Below are 26,351 nucleotides of genomic sequence, written 5' to 3' on the forward strand. Positions count from 1 at the left end.
TTTTTGATGGGGAAAAGTGACAAACAACTATATCTCGTATATAATGATCAGTACAATCCAGTTTCAAGAAATGGCGTTCTTAGTTGTAAGTTGTAAATCTGTTGCTATGCTGATCAAGAGTGAATGACATCATACCTATTAAATTAGTCACCTGTTGCAATGTGGACCAAGAGGAGAATATCCTCTTGTGTAAACAACTAGTCCCCCCCTCTCCCTCCACTGTGTTTAGCATCCCAAATCTTTCACTCTTTAACCACCTTATTTATTCTGCAATAGTAGAAAATGATATCAAAATTAACTTATGGAATTGCAGTGCTCATGAAGTTATTTTCTATTATTTCTCACTCAACAAATACCGCCGATACGTATGTACCCCATGTAACAGGAAGTGAATTCCCGAATTCCACCAGAACGGCACTGCTTTTCTTGGTGTTCCAGAACATTACATTACAAAGTAAACAATTGTGGACACAGCCTTTAATATTTTATACATGGTTTTGCTCATTTCCTCTTTACTTTTTCTAAAAAAACTTCAAAATCTATACTTTTTCCATGACTAACGTAATGTTTATAGAAAGCACATTCAGGACCCTCAAACTAGCAGTTAGGAGCATAATATTTCTTCCATTAAGACATTCACACTAATATTATTTAGCCAGTAATGCATTTTAATTATTGTTTTCTATTTCCTTATATTTTATTTCATCCAGAGTACCATAAAAATCAGAATGTTTCTTCATTTTGTGATGAGCTTATTTTAACCGCATTTCACATTAGTGCCACTATCGTGAATGGAATACTGTCATATTCAGAAACTGCAGGTTTTAAGCTTTCCAACAATATATAACATGATAGGGGTTCCGTAACCATGAAATATCAATGCAAATCTCACAAAATCATGAAATGACCCTGTATGGTTTCATGTTAGCTGTCTGAATTGTTCTGTGCATAATACACACCACAGTTTTTGGGGGCAAAAATTTTGGAAAAAAGTGCGCATTATACATGAGTAAATACGGTAATTAGCATAAAGAAGGAAGAAATGAAGGGATGCACAATAAACATAAGCATAATGGTGTTGTATTGTGAAATATTTGTTTTTAATTTTAAATTTATAAGTTTAACATATTTATTTAAAGTGCAAAAAAAGGTAAAGTGTTCCCCTGTGCATAGCACCACGCCATGAAGGCGTATAGGGGGTGTAGGGGTAACGCTTTGGTAAAGTGCTTTGTTAGCATAATTGTAACAACTGAAACAGTGTTTAAACACACAATTGTAAAATCCTGATGAATGTTTTATAAGCGGAGTAAAACATCGCTACTTTGAACTTTAATACTCTTTAAAAATTAAACAGTATTAGAGGCTTTTGGTTGTTGATTTACATTTGTTATTATTTTAAACCATAAAAGTAACAAATACATACAATTAAAAACAAATGTACGTTCCTTTTTGTTGTGTGATAAGTCCAGAAAGTACATATTATTTACACCCTGTATATCTGTGTTGCTTCAAATTTCCCACTGTTTTATGTTATTAAGTATACTTTGCATGTTTTCCTCAAATTTCTTTTGCAGTTGATTCTGCTTTGAAGTGATTTATCACGCATTTTATTATGTTAGTGCTTCATAGTAATTTTTTTTCATGTGTCAGTTTTTCAAAGGATCCTTAATTTATCAGCCTCGTAGCAAGCTTAAAAGCACTTGCTTAGATTGTTATTAAGAATGTTCTAGCATTTTGGCTTTTGCCTTTCGTCAGAAAGAGGAAAGCAGCACTCACCTCATTCTTGCCACAAGTGCTTTCGTATGGTTGCAGCTCCTAGAGCTAAATATGAAACAGAACAGTGCTTGATGACATAAGTTTTTGCTAATACATTTTATTTGCCATTTTTATGCAATTACATATATTTGTTCATAAAAATTGATGTTATATTTAAATCATGATTCAAGTATGCTATCAATTTTGGCTGGATATTGTTCATTTAAGGTACAGTCATTTTATTTTAATGATTTAAATGTTAAGCAAAATATTTTTGTTCAATTGTGACCAAAATCCAGCTATGAAGTGTGAACTCAGAGGAAAGTTAAAAAGCATTATAAATTTTCATCAAAATTTTAATTCTGTCTGTCCTAATAAACATTGCAATTGTGTGGTGTATTGAGTATAAATTTGAGGTAGCAAAATTCCTTGAAAGAAAGTTGTAAATATTGAAATTGAAGATTTGGTTCACATTTGGGAAAAACTCGTGCAAATTGAAGAAAAGTTATAAATCTTGGAATTGAAGATTTAAAGACATTTTTGGCCCATAACCTTCAAGCAATTAGAATGCAAGAAATAGTCCCAGGTGTATAATCACACTAAAACATTAAGTGATAAGACTGAGGATGTGTGAAATGTGCACCTCCTTTCCACTGAGGTCAAAAACCTCCACCCCCAGAACGGACCTCACCACCTGTGGCGATAAACCCCCTTGAACGATGTCCGGCAAGCACTCAATGCCTATCCGTGATTCCTGTTCAAAGACTAAGAGGTCAACGATGCTGTGGAGATGTTCCTGGGAGCCCTGCATTCTGTAATAAAGGACTATGTGCCTACCAAGAAACGGAGTTTTGCAAAATGTCCGATATGGTTCGACAATGAACTTATCCTTATTTTGAAAAACAAAAAGCTGGCCTGGAACTTGTGGAAGCAGTACCAGAATGAACATACCCACAAAACTTTTTGTGATATTTGGAGACATTCAAATAATTTACTCAAAACAAGTTATACTAAATATATAAATAACATAACGGCAGAGTGTGTTTCTGAACCGAAGTTCTCCTCATTATTAAATTCGAGAAAACCGAACCCTCGTGTGCCAATGGAAATTGTAAATAATTCTGACACTGCTGTTGGAGACAAGAGAACACAGTTTTTTAACTTTTTTTTTTCATGAAAATTTCTCCTCTGAGACAGTTTCCGAACCTCTTCCTCATGTAAAGTCTGTTAGTTCGCACACTCTCTCTTCGATTTAAACCTCCCCTCAAGAAGTCAAATCTCTTCCTCAGCTCTTTTCCGTTACGCCGGTCCTTGGGCCTCGATGAAATTCCGACAAAGTTCACATTCCCCCTTATTAATACTGCTCAGCATGGTTTTCTTCCAGGCAGCTCTTGCTTGACCAATCTATCGGTATTACTTTCTCATGCTACTCAGTCGATCTCAAATAATTCCCAGCTTGACGTTATATATTTGGACATTTCAAAAACCTTCGATAAAATTAACCATAATCTCCTTCTTTATAAATTACAATCCAGATTTAACATCCACGGTAAACTTCTATCTTTGCTAAAATACTATATGCATGCACGAGACTGACAGACTATATTCTCTTTCCATAAATGTACTTCTCTTTGCCGATGACTGTAAACTCTTCAAAGAGATTTAATCTGAACGTGATTCACTAATCCTACAACAAGCTCTTACAGAACTACTTTTGTGCTGTCGCCAGTGGAAACTTGAATTGAATCCTCAAAAATGCTCCTGCCTCACCATTCCTGAAAATGGAACGAAGTGCTTTGTTTCTATACTCTTGAAAACAGTCCCATCAAAAAGGTTTCATCTCAAAAAGATCATCGACGAAAAACTAAACTTCAATGAGCACATTACACATACTACTAAAAGAGCCATGCATCTCCTTGGTCTTCTGTATTGGTTCCGTGAAATTCAAAACCAATTATCCATTAGCACATTTTTCAAATCCTTTTATCTCCCCCATTCTTGAATACAGCTCCCCCATCTGGACTGTGCCTTCTAAAACTAATCTATCCAGGATTGATTCTGTTCTCAGCTATTGCTCGCCTTCTCTCAGACACCTCATAAAACAGATAGTATGTCTATTTTGAATATCCAGTCACCACACACTCGTCACGAACTAGCAGACATGAAATTTTTGCATAAATCATCAACAGCAAAAGTAGAACCAAATTATTGGTCAACCAATTTCATCTAAGAGTACCCTCACGGCCAACCCGCAACGTAAAGCTCTTTCACATTCCCACTACAAGGCTCTCTCTTCTACAGTGGTCTCTTTACTATAGGCTCCCCCACTTATATAATAGCCTGCCTGTAAATATTGATATTTTCTTGTCAGAATGCAGTTTCCGACAATATCTCAGAACATTCTTTTCTCTGCCATCTTGTATTGTTTTGTTTTGTTGTTTTTGTTTTCTTGTTGCGCAGTTTCAGTATAAGATGGTTTATTAGCTCTGTTTCAGATACAGATGGTTTATTAGCTCTGTATCAAACTTTAAGTAAATAAATAAATAATGCATAAATTTCATGTATGTTGTTAAGTTCGCTACTAGTTTTCAGAAATGCAGTTCTTTCAGTTGCCATCCAATCCATTTCAGTGTTTGCTTCTTCCTTGTAATAGAATGAAAATTTCACTTGGTTTCGTTTTGTATATTGCTAAAGTTATCAGTGTTGAAAACTCGTAGCTAATTCATTGTGCTGTATCTGCTTTTGCTTCTTGCAAGATAGTTGATCACAACTAGATGGAATTAGCCTTGCAAATTTGTGTGCTTTGCCTATGTTAGCTGTGTCTGAAGTGAGGGGACATGCATGGGGATGGTATCCTTGCCAGCTAGCAAAATGTTTTTCAGCATTGCCTCCCAGTTGTTTCATTATCACCATGTTAAACCATAGGAGCATCCCCTCAGCTAACCTCAAGACTCGGCCAAACATCCCTCCAGCTAAGATTTCCACTTCGAGGGCTGTGTATTAGCTTCTGGAAGTGAATACATGAAACATTTCTGTTCAACATCCAAGTAACATAACAGAACTTTCAATGCATTTATATTTTATTGGTATAGTCTCTAAAATACAACTTTTCTGACACTTTTGGTAAAGAATTTATATAAAATTGAAATTAGTAGGAATTAATTTCAGTTAGAAACCACCGATGGGCCTCCCCAATGATGCAGTGGTAGGGTCGTCACCTTGTAAGCATGGGCTCCCGGGTTCGATACCCAGTGGAGGCACATAGTGATTCAGATCCCTCTTTAAACTGTAGATCCAGTCTCAATTAGCCTTTATGTGCATAAAGTGGACTTAAAACACAAAAACTCAACACGTTTTTCAGAGAAGAACATTTTTCATTTGAATATGCAAAAAAATTAGGATAGGCAGATACGAAACATGGCATGAAATAATTTGTTACTGAGAAGCGGTTAATGAGATCGTAAACTTTCCTCAGAGTGAAGTGTGTTATGTCTTTCATGTGTGTGTGATGCAACCACTCTTTTCCAGACCTGAACTTCGTACAGACTTGAAGAGGACAGTGACACTTTCGTTTAAGTGTTTGTCAACTGTAATGCCCGAGATTGTTTGCCTTTTCCTTTACGCACGAGTCTTTGCCATCTTGGTAGGTGAATGGATTTTTAGGCAAGGCCCATTTCTTGTAGGGCATCCTAAGTGACTCCTCTACAAGTCCTTGATGCTTCATTCCTGTTGATTTTTGTATCCTCCATTCCTTTGCCTAGCATAATGCTGTCTTTTCCAGAGAAGGAGAGCTGTTCAAGGCACGACGATGGCGAATGCCAGGAGGGTTCTGGTACATCCTAATCCCGAATTAGTCACCATTGAGATTTAAATATTTTGATATGGAAAATATATTCTGAAGTTCATTGTCACAATTTTTATCTGCACAGATTTGACGAAGCATCATTTTCTCAGTAAATTTCATCGCTATTCAAATCATATTCTGAATTTGTGGTTAAGAGACATGGAATATGGGGACAGTGAACTTTAATGCTATGTACTAACGCTGAGTCAATACTTTTTCGGAGTTGAGGATACTCGCCAGCCCCCCAAAATGCCACAAGATACTTTTGCAGAGTCAAAATGTCAAGGAAATTATGGACATAATTTTCATAATTTTGATAGCAGCATTGCAGGGAGAAATGGATTTTGTAGTTAAATAAATATCTTATGGAAAATTATAAACATTTTAAAGGAAAGACCCATACTTTGATACAGTATAGTTTCAATTAAAGTAACATTTTTGTATTCATCAACATTTTGATCTCCTTTAAATGGTTCAATTTTTGGTATAATTCATTGATAATAACCCATGGCATAAGTCCATGAGGGCCAGTGCCTACCTACGGACTGCCGGAAAGAGGAAGAATTAATTTATCATATCGAAACCACGGTAAAGTGCCCCAAACCCAAATATAAATAAACCCCAAAAAAATAACCTTCAAATAAAATAAATAAGAAAAAGTATAACCTCCCAGTAATAAGATTCTAAATAAAACATGCAACCAGTTACGGGGTGACGTGTTGTCAGCACGACGAAACCCCAGTCCTTGTTGCAGGTTTTCTATGACCAGTTTACGCTATTCATTTGTAGCTCCCCAGGAGATCCAAACCTGTGTGCCTCCCATTGCCAGAGCCCAAAGCTTTCACCGCATGCCCATGGTGGAGTACATAATTGATTGATAGCTCAGTGTAATAATAAACCAATAATATCTTTCTAATAATTAGGGATGGATTGATACGAAATTTTGACCGATAATGATAAAGTTCGGATTTAAAATTTACCGATAGCGATAATTGATATTCTACCAATCCAATATAAAAGTCGAATTTGTCCTTAAGAATGGTTCATTGATTTCCTTTATAAACAGCAGACAGTAATCTTTTAATGCATCAGTGATTCTGAAAAAGAGGTCGTGCCAGGGGTCCTGGGTTGAAATCCCAACCTGGGCATTTATGTTCCTTGTGAGTGTCCCTTCATCATATTATCACTCATTCTCATTGTTGCGATTAGCCAAAAGTGGCAGAAAAGCTATATTAAATAACATAAAGAAAATGAAGTCAGAGGGGCAGCAGGATCTTGATTATACTCTTGTTCCCTGCTATCGTACTTAACGGTTCTGCGTTCCTAAAAGGACAATGGCAGACTGCTCGCATACCCTTTCCTGGTAAGTTAAATTGCTTCTAATTTCAAATTAGTTACTCTGACATTTCTAAAATTGGCAAGTTGAATTGCTTCTAATTTCAAATTAGCTACTCTGACATTTCTAAAATTGGCAAGTTGAATTGCTTCTAATTTCAAATTAGCTACTCTGACATTTCTAAAATTGGCAACTGACGCACAAGAGATTTTTACACTAATTCTTCCCTCCCTCTGAGGGAACATGTTTTTCCTCGTGTAACTCCCCTCCTGCATCTTCTTGTCTTAACTAACCTCCTAGTGAACTATGAGTCTTTAAGTTTTATTATAAATATATACTGAAGTCCCAAAATACATGTATATCTACATGTATAAATGGATTGAAGTAAAAGAAATGTAAAAATAGTACTCTGCAGTCCAGGAAATAAACTCCATTTTATGTTTAGGTTTATTCAAGTGTCTGATAAACACAACTTTTATTACAATAAGAAAAAAGAGCAGTAAAGTTCACTGTACTACACGCGTTACTTATATTTCGTTATTATGTTTAGTAGTAACTTTTATACTCTGTGAAAAAGTTCTTCAAGAGCTTTTGTGATTTCTGAGAAAATTTTGCTTCCTGTGTTCTGTGATAACATTAGTGCAAATTTATCTTTTATATGATGTGTGCATATTTGCATTTTTAACATTTCCACTTCAAACCGCACAGAAATGTATGCCAATAAGCTAAGAGTACATTTTTTTATTGCTGGTTTCAGGGACTTCAAGAGAAGTCAGATTTATGATTCAAAACACAGATGTGTATTGTGTTGATTAGCATTCATAACAAAAATGTCATGGAACAAAATTTTCATAATGAGGTTGAGTATTGTACAACACTTATCTATCTACAACTAATGGCTTGGACTTGGAACTTATAGAATCAGTTACCTTAATGTTTATGGAGCCATTTTGTTTGCTTAAAATTGTGGTGTGATGTATAAATGAAGAACAAGGCTTGTAATCAAGGGGTACCATGTTCAATCCTCTGTGGAGGCACATCACACAGTTAAAGTAAAGACAAAAGGAGAAATGTTGCCCTTAATAAAACTAGATACTGCTGTTTTCCTGAAGCTCTTCAATAAAATTTGAAGATTAAGACCCAGTTACATTTTTAGAAGTATGTACTAATGTTGTGTTACCAAATTACTTTCATGTTATTTTTCACTGATCCAGTACTTGTTCAAACTTTGGTTGCCAGTATCATATGAAAGTTGAGTGGAACCACAAAGTATTTGGGTCTTTATTTTCACTTCATTTTACACTATTCCATCTATGTGACAAAACTGTACCAATTAATCATCTTGTGTAAATTGCAGACACGTCTAACCATGCAAGGAATTAATTAACATTACAAATAAACTTATTCTTATAAAATTACAAGGAAAAGTGAGGAAGTATAAACAAAATTTAAATATGTTGCAAGAACTCTGCATGTTATACTTAAATTTATGAATTCATCTTATTAAGTGGTTCTCCTTGTTATGGTTTGGCAGAAATGAAGTGTAGGCATACATTTCTGTGTTGGTCAAAGAAATTTTTATATATAAACTGAATTAAGGATATTATTTCAATTCTAATAGAGAACATATTTATACTTGAGTGGTTCAAAGTAATGGTTGTTAAAAAGTAAATCAGTTGTGCTTAAAACCCTACTCTCTGCATTGGTTTTTTTTTATTGCAACAATATTTTTGCACTATTTTGATTACATAAACTTCTCAACATTACTTTTCCATCAATGGTATTACAGGCCTCAATCAGAATTCCATGTTAACACAGTAAGTAGCAATATTAATGGTTCAAATGTCAACATGCAGTTCATTACAGATAAGTTATTTATAGCATGTCTTTACAATCACTGTAGTTCTTTCAGGTTTTGCATTGCGTGGCAATATTTTCATAATTGCACATTGGGTAACATATTTGTATATCCTTGTAGGATTTCTTCACATGTATCTTCTAAATTACTTCATTTATCCTATTATTACTCAGCAATGAACTAATACAAACATTGCAAAAATAATTAAATATTAACATTCGCAATGGTTTCTATACCCTGTCTCGGCTAACTGTGGAGCAGGGTCGCGCATAGCGGCAGAGGAGGAGGGAAATCGAGTGGTGAAAGCGCAACGTTGCCAACCGTACAGTCCTGATCGTACATGTACAGAAATTTCATGGCATGTACAGACTCACGGTACAGACCTACGCTAAATGTACAGCTTGTCAAAATTTCCACTTGCTGTTTTATCCCTAACAATTCTCTAAGAAATTCTTAAACCAAGCGTACGGACCTGGAGACAAAAGTGCGGTCAGTTTCCCATGTGCGTGCGATATTATCATTTTCAAAAGTTTGCAACACTGACAGAGTGAAGCAAGGAAATCGGGTAACTCCCGTCGCCCATTACACAATCCTGTTTCTCTCACTGTTCATTGGTGGAGCCGTCTTGGGTCACTACTTGCGCAGAGATTTGTTCTTGTTCGCCTGGTCTACAGTTAGCTGGTAAAGGGCTTAATTTACATAGTTTCTAAAATGTTCCACACACTATTCAGCTCATTGTAGAAAAGAAAAAAGCTAGATTTTTGTTCCCAACATATCGTAGTCGTAAACATGGAACTGAACTTTTCAACAACCGTTACTTTTAGTTGCTGCATTTCTCATTACTGTGCATGAAAGTCAAATATACAGTTAAATTTTTTGTGCAACTACTATTCTAATTGCATTGTTTAAACTATATATTGTTATTGTATATTTACATATATTTTATCAGAGTTGCATCACTAGCAAAATTCATGTCAATTTATGGTACTACTGGCCTTAATTATTATTCTTGGTTACATATAATGCACAGTTGAGAATCAGGGCTTGTATATTTACTGAAAGTTTGTTTTGATTTTAATTACGGCTGCAATTAATAATTACTGCAAAATTGTTTGATTATAGTTATTCAAGTTGGAAATATATGCAGTCCATCTGTGTGTGTTATTTGCGTGGAATTAATGTTGTGTCTTGATTGTGTAATGTTCCAGAGCTGTTTGACATTGATAGGAATCTGTTTGTCATAGTACATGTCAATTTTTATGTGACTCCAATCATCAGATTAAGAGTTTTCATAAAGTTTTCATTTGTGCAAGAGTTGATATACTTCTGTTGCCAAATCTTTAATCCTAGGTCTTTTTCTATGTATCATTAAAAAAGTGAAGTGAGGTTCTGTGTGCAAAAGTAGATTATGTACTTGACTTCTTAATATTGTGTATTTCTGATAGGATGAATATATCAAAAATTCATTTAAACATTATATTTTATTTCATCATCCAGTTGGAAATATATGCAGGATTTCCATCAGTGACTGTTATTAAGTTATTATTAACTTTATTCATTCTTGATTGATCTTCGTTCACATAAATGTTGAATAACCTCCTGTTGTCCTTATATTTTTATTATCCAACTACTATTACCATTTCTTGAAGTTTTCAGTTTATCCTTGATAGCGTAAATTCCTCATTGCTGTCAAACATTGTTTGCATTTTTTTCATTCACAAGGATAATACCATCGTTCTTTGATTCATTTCTCATAAATATGTATGTTATACGTTACAATCTTCTTATTCATGTAGGTGTGTGAAAGATATGATTCTCAGTTCCATCAAATAAGCCTTCTTTTTTCTTCTTGATATCAATATAAAAAAGAATCATCATAAAATCTTGGAGATACAGAGGAGCTCTTGGTCGGGCAAGAGTTCAAGCTTTTTATGCAGTTTCATATCCGAGACTTGGCTTTTCCGAATACGTATCAAGACTTCTTATTGCTAAGGTAATTTTCATACAATGCAGACATATCTTTTGTGAGATTCGTATTTCTGGAATATGGAACTCAATCCACTGTATTCCTGTTATTTATTATTTTAATAAGTTTTTATATAGATCTTTATAAGCCAGAGTTCTTATTTCTATGTATGGTTTGCCTTTTTTCTTATGCTAGCCATATATCTTGCACAATTTTTCATGCACCCTTGTGATATACAGTTTCTTCCTTCTTTCAGTTCTATTTATTCATCTGGAGACATCAAACGTTGCACACTTTTTTGTAAAGTTCTTTGTGGCAATACAAAGCCATACTAAACTGTGAGTGATGGTCACTTAAGTGGCAAGGTTACCTGGTTACTCTTCCAACATTGAACTCAATCACTATTATTCAGGCATGTCTACTACATCTGTAAATTTAAATACAGATTGTGATATGTTTCTCATAAATTGAATGCCGTTCTTTGTTATTCAGCTGGAATTATAAGTTTTTGCGCTGTTCTTTGTGAGAATTTGCTTGTTGGTATTGAATATTATCCTTCATATTCTTCTTTTGAATTGAGATTCTGTTTTTTGCACAGTGCATCTGGGCATGTGAAAGGTAACAGCTCTTTCAAAGTAGGAAAAAAATTGCTTAATGGAATATCCTTGGAATCAGAAGTTTTTCCATATGTTTATATCAAAGTGTTATACTGCTCCATTGTTATTATTTCTATATTTGCACAATGCACATGCAACAGTTGTCTCATGAAGTGAAAAATATGTTATATTTATGGTTTTGATCTTTATAAAGTTTCCAGTACTTTGCAGGTACTATTTCTATCAATATCTTCAACACACCATACATTGCTTTATCGGATCATTTATACAGTATAGTGGGTGTTTTCCAATTCGTGGAATATATTAGACGTGTCTCCTTTGGTGCAATAACAACACTTGGAATAAAAGGTCCCAAACAATGTTACAGGCCAAACCATCTCAATCTGTTGATGAAGAATACTTGAGTTCACCTTTGCAGACAACTTTGTGGCTGGTGTAGAGAACAAGAAACCTTGAAGTCTTTTTGTTGTTGCTCGTATATGATGATCATTGTATTTCTTCTGACATGCAAATACTCCATGTGTAGTTTCATTTGTGTGGGTATTTGCGCTGTGATTAAGACTACGATCTTGCCACTCGAGGTTCCAGATTCAAGTCCTAGTCTTGGCATAGGTGTTCCTTTGTTTTCCTTCACCACTTATATCTATTCATCATTCGTTGTGATTAACCAGAATTGACAAAGAAGTTACACTTAATAAGAAAAATGTAGATACGTATATGTGCACTGTAAATTGGTTGTCTGCCAATCTTTACGCTTTTTTTAACCAGAAACCTGAAGGGTCATTTCTGCCTTAATACAGGTAACTGTATTAATATAATTTTTCCACCATGGAACTTATTTGAGATAGTGTCTATTGAATGAAGGCAGTTTGTTATATATTTCGACTACCACAGCACAAACTTAAATCAGCTTCTTATCTTTCTTTGACATGCTTTGGCATTATTGGTTCCATATTTTGTCCTGATTCTTCTGTCGTCGTCTGTCTTCTGGCGTTCTCTTCACATTGTTGTAACAATTTCAAACAAAATTGATTATTGAGTGCTGCATGTTCTTTTTTAATCACACTATTGCTTTCTTTATTTATTTCCTCTTGAGATTCTTGTAGAGCACCTCCAAAAATTTGGTTTCAATTCAGTATCTAAACTTCTGCTCCACATATTACTGAACATTTTGCTATTACATTGAAAAATATTGATTTGTTGCAATCTCACAAAATACCATGTAATTTTACTCTACCCTTTCTCTACTCGAACTTTATTTATTATTTTATTTATTTCAGCTTTAACTTCTGTCTTTACATCGTCTAATATTAAGTCTCTTTAACTCTTCTCCAATTGCAATGTTCACTTTTAATCCCCGTTTTGGTATTAATCCATAATTTTTTCATCATTTATTCTAAATCTTTGTTCCATTTCAATTTATACTTTATCCTCCACGTGTGTAAGGAATACAGTGCATCTTCTTTAACCATCATGCCATACTGGCATTTTTATTGCAATTTTTATTAAGCCTTTTGAAGATCTTAAATAAAACTGCGAAAGAACAACAGCCTGTCATAGTTCTTTTGTAGCACCTATTTTGATTTTTGAAGTTGATGCATCATATAAGTACTCTATTTTATGAATAATATTTAAAAATACAGAGAAACTAGTATTCACTTTATCCACGAAACTGCTTTTCCTTCTTTGTTCTATTAAATTCAGTGGCCACTGCCACCACACTTGTTGGAACTTGTTGTACTGTTGCTTGGCATGCTTCTATTGTTCGTAGTTCTCCGGCTGCCACCAGATTCGCTGTTGTAAACTGTACGTCTGTGTCTATCTCGTCTGCTATTTCCGGCGCTAACTGTTGTTGTAGGGGAACCCAAGTGTGGTGTGCCTGTCTACTATCGATGTTTAGTTCAAGTGGGAACTGCATTATTGAATGTTTTTCTTGATTTTAGTGTTTACGAGTGTGTGGGCTGTGTGCTTGACTTTTGTATTTTATGGCTATTGTATTACAATACAAAAGGTACACGTCAAGTCAAGCACACTGCCCACACACTCGTAAACACTAAAATCAAGAAACACATGCCATAATGTACTTCCCACATGAGCTAAACATCGATAGCGGACAGGCACACCACACTTGGATTCCCCTACTACAACAGTTAGCGCCGGGAAATAGCAGATGACACGGACGCAGACGTACAGCTTACAGCAGCGCACCTAGCGGCAGCCGGATAACTATGAATAATAGAAGCATGCCAAGCAACAGTACAAGTTCCAACGAGGATTAATAGAACAAAGAAGAAGAAAACAGTTTTGCGGATAAAACGAGTACTAGTTTCTCCGCATTTATCTACTACTGCGTGTCTCTTCTCCCAATTAAGAATAATATTTATGTTGATATTTATTTGCTTGCAACCTCCCATTATTGAATCTGCTCATATTCATTCGCTTTCACTAAATTAATAAATAGTGAATGTGTAGTTGTTAACTGAAGGCTCTTTTCTTTTCTATTACATATGATCAGTAGAGAATCAACCTTCTCTAAAGCCTGCCTGTTCTTCTGTTATCTTCATGTTATATTCTTGTTCCAGGAAATATATTTAATATTGTTCTGTGTAATTGACTGAAGGTGGTGGTTATTGTAATTCCTTTGCAGTTTTTAGTTTTTTGTTGTTTTTTCCTTAACCCACTTTACAATTGTGTGGAATTTCTTCACATTCACATGTCTCGCAAGAAAGATCATAGCAGTTCATGTAGCAGAATCCTTTTTGTTTGTTTCCTTCCAACTTTGAATCAATGATATTTTCTCCTGTTTTCCTACCTCCTTTCATCCTCTAAATCATTCTTCCCAGCTTCAGTTGGTATATTTCCCATTTATACGGGGTATACACAAATAGCTGGTGCGGTTATAAATGTCAATAAAAAATTTATTTTTCAACTTGCGTGGTTGCAGCGAACACTGTTAGAGGCGGAAACTGTCCCAGTTTTTGATATGTGAGTTAAAGTTACAATCTTTTTGATAGGCTGGTTTCAAATATTGCCTCCACCAAAAAAAAAAAAAAATCACATTCTCCCATGGCCCCCTCATTCCCTGGATCTTACGCCCTGCGATTTCTTTCTATGGGGGTTTATTAAAGACAGGGTTTATGCACAACCAATGCCAACTTCCATCCAGCAACTTTGTGATCGGATAATGCATGTAGTGCAGCACATTACAGTGGACATGTTATACACTGTGTCTGGAACGAGTTTGATTACGCGTTGATGTGTGTCGTGTGAAGCCCACATTGAAGGATTGTAATTTTAACTTGCATGTTAAAAACTGGGACAATTTCCGCCTCTTACAGTGTTTGCTGCAACCACGTAACTTGAAAAATAATTTTTTTATTGACATTTATAACCACACCATTCATTTGTGTGTACCCTGTACCGTGATTGTATATATATTCAGCTTCTTTTTCATAAGTGTTTCTGACATTCATCAATAGTTTCTATGCTACGCTTCCTATTTCTTGAGTTGATACATTGCTGTCTCATTACGAGTGTACCATCACTCATGAATTGTTGTACTTTCTTCATGTAGAATGTTGTTTAATGCTTTCCCTGGTAATCTTTTCCATTCATTCATTCGATTGTTGACTCCTGCTCTCAGGTTGGCATATATTAACTTGAATAATTATTATTTTGACATTTGTAGTAATTATTATTTCTGGCAGCTTCACTTACTTTGCTGTCTGTCAATAATTAACATGAAAATATAATGAATTTTTCTGCAGTTTCCAGACTATATATATATATTGAAGATATATAACTTTTAAACTGGGTTGAGGATTTGCAGAAATATTGGTGATTTGGTTTTTACATAGCTTGATTAATGAATTCTGAATTCAAATATATATATATATATACCTTTTTTTTTACTTTTGAAAGATAAATTTAGAAATCCAGTTTATAAGTTTTATATCATGATTGAATTAAAAATTTTGCCAGCAATTGCAGAATGATGTGCAATTGACTCTATTTGCGAAGTATTTTGCAAAATTAGTTTGCCAATCCGAGTTGTCAGCTGGATGCTGTAAAAGACTCGAAGACTCCGAAAGAAGGAGTTTCTGTCCGTGATAAGAGGTGGAGTAGTTTAGCAGTGCTGAAGCAAGAGAACAGCATTCGTACAGGGCAGGAGAGCTCGTGTATACACGACCATGCTCTCGGGCCTTCTCAGGAGGAGCGAGATAAGTCCTATGCAACTGTTTAAAAGAATTTATTGTATACCAGACATGCTTGTTGTAATTGTGTGCGGGAACTCTTCACTGATATCTTTTCCATGCATACCTAATGTAGTCATGGAGATCTGATTCAAGCTGTGTGAATGTGTGTGTGAATGGAACATATAAATAACCAAAAGGCTTGCTTTTTTAAACACTCCCTAGCAAATTTCCATTGATAGACTAAATGATACTGTACCAAGATTATATAAATGATAAATATATCATTACTCTACTTGTATCAGTTGTAAATTTATTTTCAAGATTATAATTGTATGATTCATGTAAAGCAAAAACTTACGACATTAAAGTCCCTTGCATAATGTTCAGATGAAATAGGGGAGCAAATACTGTATCTTACCAATAACATAATCTTACCTGTCATAAATAATAAAAACGAACTACGAATTGTTATATTTCATTATCATAAAATAATAGTTAACAGCCTTCTGGTTACAATTCAGCTTTCCTGCCACCTGTGTATGTGTGTATTGGTGAGTGGCGAAAGAGATCAAATTATTTGGGTGCTTGTGTGTGTGCATTCATGCGAGCTATGAATTGGAAAAGCATTTAACATTGGATGTTGGATTTGGAATACAGTCAACCAACAACTATTAGCATGGGTAGAAATCGACTCACAGTTTCAATGTTTTATTGTGCAGGTTCTTATTAGTTTTGTTAGTGGGGTTAATAGGAGGCTCTCAATATGTGCGTATTATGAACTGCAATGTTCCAATAATATGACTTTTTGTTAAATAATTACTTTGTGGACTAAGTTCAATGTTTTACCAGAATGAAATGTAATTATTTACAGGTGATTTGAATATATAGTTGTCAAACAATAACTGTTAAGATACTAAAAGTAATTCACTGTAGTACGTATGTATATTGCCTTTCTGCTCAGGTTTAATATTAATCACTTACATGTGAATACATACGTTCTAATTCATTTTGTGAAGAGAAAGAAAAATTTTATGACCATTGACATTCATCTTCTGTACTGACATTCACCTCTTGAACAATGTACTGAGGAGTATGCGAACTCATGCCTAGTAGTGATGTCACTTGACTTTAGATACTTAAAAATACTTATAACACGTGCAAATAGGCTTCATATGCATTTTTTCCCAGACTTGTTCAACGAAAGCTTGAAAATGTGAGACTGTTTTCTATTCATTCTTGATGAATATGTGTGTGTTACAGTTCGTGCTGTTATGTGTATATTAATATTTAGCATTCCATCTGCATTTTATGTATATGTATATACATAATTGCGTGTATAATTGGATCAGTAACTAATTTGTGATGGAACCTTTACATGTAACCTTATAACACAATTAGAAACATGAGTGCTTATTAACGAGTACCTATCCATTTATTCCTTAAATATTTTTAAATGCTTCTTGCATTCACACGGGAGAAAATAGGAGTAACCTAAAAGAAAGAGTAGGCTGAGCTGATGCCGATGTATCAGAAAGTATCGATTGCTTGGATTTTATTTACTGATACCAGCCGTTATATATCCAGCAGTTTGGTCAGTTCACAAAAATGTTCGGAGTCTAATTATCTAGAAGTTGTACAAAATATAATGTTTCCATTGATTTTGCATGGTATGTGAAAAAACTATTTTGTGATTACATAACGTGTAATTTTTAATATTCTGATGTAATTTTTTAATATTTTAAAGCAAATTGATGCTTATAATTGAGTGGGATACTAATTAATCAATATTTTGAACAGCTTTAAATTTTTACAATTTTCAAGCATCTGTATCCGTATTGGTGGGAAACATTACGGGTGTCAGTTCAGAGTGGTAGTGGCTCGGCCCCGCAAAAATGGTTCAGTGAAAAGCATAAACCGTCACTTCTCTTACTGCCATTCCTGCTAAGTGAAGAAGACGGTACTCTCTTCTCACTTTAATCAAAATCGTCTTACATGGTTGTGTTATTTTCCAATTGGTAATGCTGCTCGCAGTTAATACCGTGCATCCAGTTCCTTGCGAGACAGAGAGATCGGGAGAAGTTTGGTTGGCAGTGCTAGCAGAGATGCTGATATTTTCGACCAGTAACGTCCCGCTTATTTTTATGGACATATCTTTAGCATGCAGATATTTATATTAATATTGCAAAACGAGCAGTAACCTGTGTCATAAGAGTTGTTCAAAGTGATGTCCACCTACATTCACACATTCCTGGCATAGTTTGATGAAATTTTGATTCACACTCAAAAGTTCTTCTTCCTTAATTCTTCCAAGTTCTTCCCTTATATTGTCTTTTAGTTAGTAGATACTATGGGGGGGAGGGCTCCCCCATGGCGCAGTGGTAGCGTCATTGCCTTGTAATCAAGGGGTCCCAGGTTCGATACCCGGTGGAGGCACAAGTGGTTCGGATCCCACTTTAAACTGTAGGTCCAGTCCCGATTAGCCTTACTGTACATAAAGTGGACTTAAAACACCAACTCAAACCAATACTATGAGGGTTATTTCGGTAGACTCTATTTTTTTAAGGTTCCCCACAAATAATAATCGCACACCTAAGTGTCATACATAAAAATTCTGAGTTCTAACGTGAACTTTGCGGCTGGCATTTCAATCACCTCACTTACGCACAACACACACACACCGCAATTAAACAAAGAAGTAGCATGGCAAGTAACGAAAAACCACACTCTTTCACACAGTACAAAATTAACACGCTCTTGGTTCAAGGGCTGTTCCTCACTCCATTCGCAGCTCTGTCCAGGGCACCTGTAGTTGCGAAGGAAAGAACAACTCAAGCTCGAAGCTTTCAGATTGCAAACAATGCTCACGAAAACCATTGACTTTTAACGGTTTAGTCTGCATCCTAATCTTGATACAGTGTTGCACATTCGAAACCTCCAACCGATTCCGAGCAAAGCAAAACACTTTCGAGGGTAAACTTAAGCGGGACGTTACTGGTTGAAAATGTCTGCATCTCAGCTAGTGCCGCCTGCCACACTCTTCCCGATCTGTCTGCCTTGCAGTGGAACTGGACACACTGTACATATTTCAAATATAGGGGCGTAAATAGCTTGGTGCATGCTGATAAATGTTTGACATCAACTAACATGAGCCATGAGGTATTTTAGTATTCTTTTATGAGTGCATTTAACTGAAATCCCACAGATTGAAGCATTCTAGATGCAATGTCTTTGTCAATAGCAAGAGTCCACAATTAAATAACAGTGAGGTCATTGTAACTTTCATTTGTCTTGCATTTTCCAAAGCAGGTGCAGCAAAACCATTGTGGGGAAACTTGCAGCTGTTTTGTCAAGAGGCAAGTTTAATCTGAGCAAGCCTCATGCATCTGTTTAAATATACGGCAGTGTTTTCTATTTTGTACCTAATTTAGTTTATTTTGCTGTATCACTGTCTACTCTATGTGTAGCTGTAGTAAGGGAGGTAAAGTTTCCTGTGCACAGTGCACTGGACTGAAGGTAGGGTCCCACATATTCATGATCTCGGCCATTTTTTGGAGGTGATGCATTCAGCACCATGCTCCAGCCTCCTTTCATCTATCAATTCTGAATCACATTTTCTAATGTTACCTGACTACATATTCTAAATTATGCTTGGCTTATCTTTACACCTTCCATTTCTACTGTACATGTTAGTGTGCTCAACACATTATGAGCTGCCCTTTGTGGCAAAGTGCTATGATGCCAGGAGTTCCAGGTTCGAATCCTGGTCTGGGCATGGGTGTTCTTTGTGAGTGCCCCTTCATCAGTTTCATCATATCATCACTCATCCTAATCTTCACAATTAGCCAAAAGTGGCAGAAAGGAGAAGTAAAATGAACCAAATTAGTCAAACACATTAGGAGGTGGAAGAACAGAGGAGATTAAAATTAAGTACCTAAATGTGTGTGCAGTGAAATATAAGGCAGGTTAAAAAGAAATGTCAGCAAGTGATGTCATTTTGGCTTACCTGGTGTGATATTTTTACTGTTTAAACACTCTTAACTACTCACATTTTAGTGACTTTATTGTCATGCTGCTTTGAATATAATTTCTGGATGCCTGCCAACATACACACAGAATCAAATATGCTTAATACAGGAACAGTAATTTTCAGGGAATTCTGAACTTTAAAATTGAAGTTTAAAGAAAATAAACTTTCATTAAATTGTTTGCATGCCTGTTACATTTCATTTGACATCGTGGTTCTTTATTCTTTATATAAAAGATTCACTTGCTTTACCAAAAAAAATTGCTGAAGTAAATCTTCCAATTTTGCAAAGTTAATCTTTGCATCAACAAAATAAAAGAAACATTTATTTAAGATTAAGTTTGTGTCAAGTGCAGATCCAGTCATTGTGAAAATATACCTCCATATCTTGATATTTTAATATTAACCTTAGTTCTTTCATTGGCAAACCAAGTCTATATCGTGAACTTTGATTTATGCATAAAATAAGTGTTCCATTTCTGTTTTAACTTCTCTGTATTCCATATGTTTTGATGCTAGAAACAAGGAAAGTTATATTACAGAAGGAACATTGGCCTTTATATACAAATCCAAGTTCATAAATTGAACACTGGACAATTGCAAAGAATTGAAAGACATTTTTTTTTTAATTTGCTAAAGAAACACATATATATATATATTCTTTGATGTGTGCATATATCAGGAAAATTCAGTAACCACTCATCAACTCTGCCAGCGCAGATCTTGAAATATTTGCAATTTTGATTTATTCTTCTGCAATTGAATCCGGGCACTTGTCCTTTAAATTCATCTAATTTAAAGTAAAAATGTGTTTGTTGTTTTTTTCAAAATTTTCTGTGTCTGTTGATACAAAATATTCCATCAATGTGTTCATATTAATTAAAAATGTACTTGGTATGAGTAGAGACAGGCTTGCCAAACTGGTGTTTAGCTTCCAGTAACAAATTTGTTTTGTAAGCCCTAAGCTGCCCTCTGTGGTGAAGTGGTTAACATAGCATGCTACAACATCAGGAGTCCCGGGTTCAAATTCTGGTTGGGGCATGCGTGTTCTTTGCATCATTACATCAGTCATCCTCATGTTCGCAATTAGCCAAAAGTGGCAGAAAAGTGAAGTAAAATAAACCAAATCGATCAATTGTAAAGGCTAAGTATTCTACATATCAAATTTAGACCCGGTTTCACATACCTGAACTAGCATATTTACTTAACTATGGATGTATTGAACAAGCACAGTTCTATTTTTAGTGCAAAGTAGGTCAACTTACTTTCAATATGATAATCTGTGTAAAACTTGCTTTCCAAAATTGGCGATTGCAAAAATGAATGTATTAATGTCAGTCCTACTCAATGGAAAACATGAATTTCTTGCAATTTAAAGTAGAGCTATTCCAAGATGCACACTGCGCAATATTGTAGTCTTATTTATAATTTACTTTCAGCTGAAGAGCTGAGAAATTCATTTACTTCATTTGTATTTTTCTTTCACATTATTTGAATTTATACTTTTTCTTTTTTCAGTTAATAGAACTTATGTATTTGACGAACGAAGATTTTAAAATTATATAAAAATGTTGCTGTTTTTAATAGATTGTATTCCAAATCCAGGTACCAATTGAAAATGTTTAACAGTTTGTGTGAGTGTGTGCAAAGAAAGCTCTTGCATTCCAACCGTTAGTTTACTGCTCTCTGTCTCTTCAGCCCATCAGCATGGAACATTTGTCTCGTGATAAATAAATATTAAAAAGTGTAATTTATTTTGCAGGGAACACATACGGAACTGGATTTACTGCTATTAAAATGACTGCGCTGGGTCGTCCACAATTGTTGGTAAGTGGTCATTCTTATATATTTTCTTTTAGATTTCATCTAGTAGCGTGTCAAGCTTACTTCCCAAAGAATAGTAAAATAGCTGTTTCTGATCCAAACTACTCGTATGATCATGTTCACTACTGTACAGAGCCTCTTGGGGCAGCCTATATAAAGGAGAATGCCTTGGATGTTTGGAACAATCCCAGAGTGACTTTGCATCAAGCACTCAAATAAGAGGAAGGAAAGAAAATTGACACCAAGTTGTGACATCCTATTTACTGGAGAGATTGGATTTAATTGACAGTGTGTCTACTCACATGAAATTTGCATGAATTTTTCTCCTTGGACGTGAAAAATTGCTACTTTTATTAATCAAAATTCAATTGAATTTATACATATTTATAAATGCCCTAAGGCAAGTTTTTCACAGTTAGTTTTTGTTTACAAAGGAAGAAAAATAAGGTTGCGATGGAAAATAACACAGAATTCTCTCATCCTTTTATTTTGTAAGTGTCCATTGCAGTACTATCCATCCGAGAGACAGAAGATATCTTGAAGTTGATTAGGTAAATTTTAGTTTGAAATGTTTATACAATTAACAATTTTTCATAGATTTGTATATCTTGTAACATGTGTGACTTGTGTTTGTAGATAATTTCGAGTCTTGAGTATGTAAGATGAAACCTTACATGAAATATTTTAAATGTATATATTGTTTAATTGAATTTATTTAGAATTTATTAGAATTTAGAATCGCACAGACCCTTTATATTAATACAGTATTTGGTATGGTTAATAAATAACCGGATTAATGCAGTGAAAAAGCGAAGTAAAGTGACAGAGGGATGAAACTTACTAGATATGTAGGCCAGGCTGGGGTATGCCACATGTCTGCGAGATGAGTTCCAGACCTCGTCGCTAGGTGGCAGCACTGGCAGGGAATGGAGGTAGTGTATGTGCAATTTGCCTCCAAGGTGCCAGTCAGTCATTCTGTGAGGCGGGTCATAGTGTTCAGTGTCAGGTGCCACAAAGAAGGTTCAGCGATCCGTGATACAGTTTTTGATGGCAGAAGGCAACACACCAGGGAACATTTACAAGTGTACGTGAGACTTTTCCCGATCCGTGTAGCCTTTTGCTCCTCTTTGAGCATCATTGGCACACACCTTGTAACTAATTAGGTGGGTAGTTGAATAATATTAAAAAGGGAAGTCGTGAACTGAGGCCGTGGGATCAAAATTAAACTTACCCCAACCCAACCGTTACAAAAGTTATCTTTTTGAAGCTAATGACGTGTTTTTACACCCTCGCCTCAGTCTCGTAAGAGAACCACAAATCGGGACAACCCAATTGATTGACTAAAGAGAATACCAACAGTATCAATGCGGGAAGATACTAGTTTCTCAAAAATGGCACTTTAATCTAGAAGAGAAGTTGAGCGTTCGTTCCATGTCCAAATGCGTACATTTCCAATTTACGTGACTTACAACTAACACAATTGGTAACCAACTTGGTTGATTTATTGTCAAAGGTTTAACTGTCTAAATCACAATGAAAGATTTATGATTAATAATTGTATGTAATGACTCGACAATTCCAATTATCCAAGTTTAAATCGAGAATAGTTTCTAGGACAAATAGATAACAACAATTTATAATTTGCGACACGTGGTCAAATTTTATTATAATAATCCCGCATCGAAGAATGACTATTATTTCCCAACAACAAGTACAGTAATATAACAACAATTATAAGACGAACCGGCATCCTTTTAATAATTCAGTCTTTCACGAAAATGTAACAATTGATTAGATCTATCTCTTAAAATTACTTCCAAGTGAAATGACATCAACGTGTTCCGTATTAAACTGTTACTATAATTTGACAATAAATTAGGTTAGCTGTGATGTTTATAAAAATCTTACTTCTTTTATATTATAAATATCTAATCATGAATTTTTGCCCTTTAAGCAACATTATACAAATCTTAATTCTTTGGTGCTCTTACAAGGTATTTCAAAGTTACGTTGCGTATCTATTTCTTCCCAGCGTAACCATGTGAATGTATGTATGTTCATTTAAATTCCTTTTTAGAGACTCGTGGCGAACATGTTTCAATAATTATAAAGCGTAATGCTTCGATAATACCATACACATGTAGTTTGCCAAATCAGGCAAAAGTAGGCAAAGGGGAGCAAAACGTCACATCTCGTCAATCTGGGTCAATCGTGACGATGTTAGTCTTGACAGTTGCGAAGAGAAAAATTCAACACTTTCGTTTGTACTTCTTCCAATAACTCATAATAATTCATCATGCCTATGTACGTTCCACAATAATGCTTCGTTATTCACTGCCAATAATGCTTCGGTATTCACTGCCAACATTAACATAAAAGTACAAACCTCAGCAACAAGCCGTTCGACTGCGTAGTTCCTTGTACAGTTGTAACTTCAAAACTTAATGATCTTCTCTCTATGTATTGTCTCACCCAAACACGTTCCTTCCCAAAACGACGTCGATAGGTTGCAGCAGCGAAGAAAGGGTGAATAGTTCAAACTTCATCTTCCATTTGGCAAACTTTGAGATTGCTCCAACGTCGACATTTTAACAAGAGTTGACACGATGTAACTTTCTGGCGATAGCTTCTTTCCTTCCCTCAATCTACGTCAATTTCACTCATCTCTTACGTACGTAACTTCGAGAAAGCAGCAAAGAGGAACAGTCAAACACTTCGTATGATTCTAATATCCCGTTGATTCCTTCTCACATATACGTCACAATGCTGTCTCTTTAACCCATCCGCTTACCATTTAAATGCCACTTTTTTTGCCATGAAATACCATTTAAATTTGGATATCTCCCATGAAAGTTGCACAGCAAGACAAGATGTCAAATATTGTTGAAACTATCCAAGCAATTTACGTGACAATTTTATATATTGAAGTGGAAGTATAGTAATAAGTATGCACATATGCAGTTTACTTGAAAGATAATTAGAAACTCACCTAATAAATTTGATCACACACATCGTTGCATTCCATTTCCATTCCTCAACCTTTTATATTTTTCCTGCCACAGCCACCTCTTCCTCACTTCCACTACATTCTTCACTTTCACTAACATAAAATGAACCTCCGTGTTCATCTCCCCTTCCAAAATCCACATTTTCGTTTTCATCGCTATCCGAAAGCAACTTTTCAATCGCAGAATCATCTACAACATTCTTATGCAACATGTTTGCAAGACGTAACAAATGAAGGTTTGTTTACATGAGAAATTACTGAACAAAACATGCTTGAAATGGTATGAAAAACTTAGCAGCACAAACATACACGTCATAGATTTGAAAGATCATACAACCTCTGCCATCTATTGAATGAAAAGGGAACTACATGATGAAAATCGGGAACCCATCGATTCGACAACTAGGTATGGGAAGCGAACGTCCAGTCAGGCCATCGATTCGACGACTAGGTAAGCGCATGGGTTAAAACTCGGCGTGCAGAGTTATTCCATCTTAACATTGCAAAACTATTCACGAAGTTTTTGATAGGAAAAAGTTACTTTTGAAAGAACTTCTTCAATGTGATCCGAGAGTGGGAGTTAAATGCACACACTGTTCTTGAAGGTCAAATGAAGCTGAGGGCCTCTGGTGGTGATTCAGACAACTAGAATCTTAAACAAGAGACTGATGCAATGCGTACTGAAGCAAATGAGGAAAACTGTGAGGTTTTTTACTCGGTAATATAATTTAATGCTTTTACTATTAATCCGCATACAAAAATATCACAACCTTCCGGTATTGAAGGTGTTCATGACCAATAGTCTATGCTGTACCATGACTAATGCAATCTGGTTCAGACTAATCCTCCGACACTCTCGTATGAGGTCATCAACAGCAGAAATGGACTCATCCGTAATGCACATTTAGGGTGCCCACTAATTTCCGCATCAGACACTGTTGTGTGTCCTGCTCGAAACCGACTCGTCTACTCGTACACTTGTAACTGTATCACGAATCACTGAACCTCCTTTGTGGCAACTGACACTATGATCGCCATGACTCACTTCACCGAATGACTGACTGGCACCTTGGAGGCAAATTGCACATACACAACCTCCCTTCCCGTGGCGTACCCCCAGCCTGCCCTACATATCCCGTAAGTTTCATCACTTTATTTCGCTTTTTCACAGCATTAATCCAGTTATTTATTGACCGTACCAAATATATTTGTGTGTGGGGGTGGTGAGAGGCAGTAATATGTAAGGTTGAAATAGGGAAAACATGCTTTGTACCTTTGAATTTTTGAAAAGTTTGCCTTGAAAACCGGGAATTATACTTGAATTTTATCATAGTCCTAGAGTGGCCACTGTGATTACATTACCTTTACTGTCACAGCATTGACATCAGTTCAAATATATCAGCTTGGCTCTGTTATACTACTATCTGTATTCCTAGCTGCACACGTAACCAAACTAGAAATTACAAATTGATTTCATGCACCTGTAGCTATTCTGTTGCTATTTGTGTGCTCATGATAAATTCATGAGTGTAACGACCTGGAGTGGTTGCCACTTACTTATTAATAGACCCTGCATGATAGCTATATTTCTTTTTAATTAACATTTCCGTTAAAAGAGTTGAGCGGAATGTCCCTGCAAGGCATACATACACCTTGAGTTTTGAATTTAACATGTTCTTCAAAGGTTAATAATTATTATTCGTAAATTCATTGTTTAGTGATGCAGAGTCCTGGGTGACTCATTATTAATTGTATTGTCTTAGAGCACACAGTTTTTTGTTTATGTTAACGCATGCATCTATACGATGCACGGTTTTAGAAGCGATATAGGGTGGAGTTACGGAGAGCGTGTCCTTGGCGACCAGCCAATAGCAGGAGTGCAACGTTGTACAGCTAGGAAACTGAGGCGATCAACTTAAGCGCT

At 35.5% G+C, this 26,351-nt stretch overlaps 1 protein-coding gene across 3 annotated transcripts in view; it reads left to right on the forward strand.

Annotated features, from left to right (window-relative positions):
- Positions 1-26,351, forward strand: part of slgA (proline dehydrogenase slgA) — a 181,687-nt gene that overhangs the window by 114,411 nt on the left and 40,925 nt on the right. For all 3 annotated transcript variants that reach the window (XM_083140096.1, XM_083140098.1, XM_083140097.1), the window contains exon 5: positions 21,359-21,423. In XM_083140096.1, coding sequence (XP_082996222.1) covers positions 21,359-21,423 — 65 coding nt within the window. The remainder of the gene's footprint in view (positions 1-21,358; positions 21,424-26,351) is intronic.

Source organism: Lepisma saccharinum, chromosome 18 (assembly GCF_977018435.1).
Source record: "Lepisma saccharinum chromosome 18, izLepSacc3.1, whole genome shotgun sequence".
NCBI lineage: Eukaryota > Metazoa > Arthropoda > Insecta > Zygentoma > Lepismatidae > Lepisma > Lepisma saccharinum.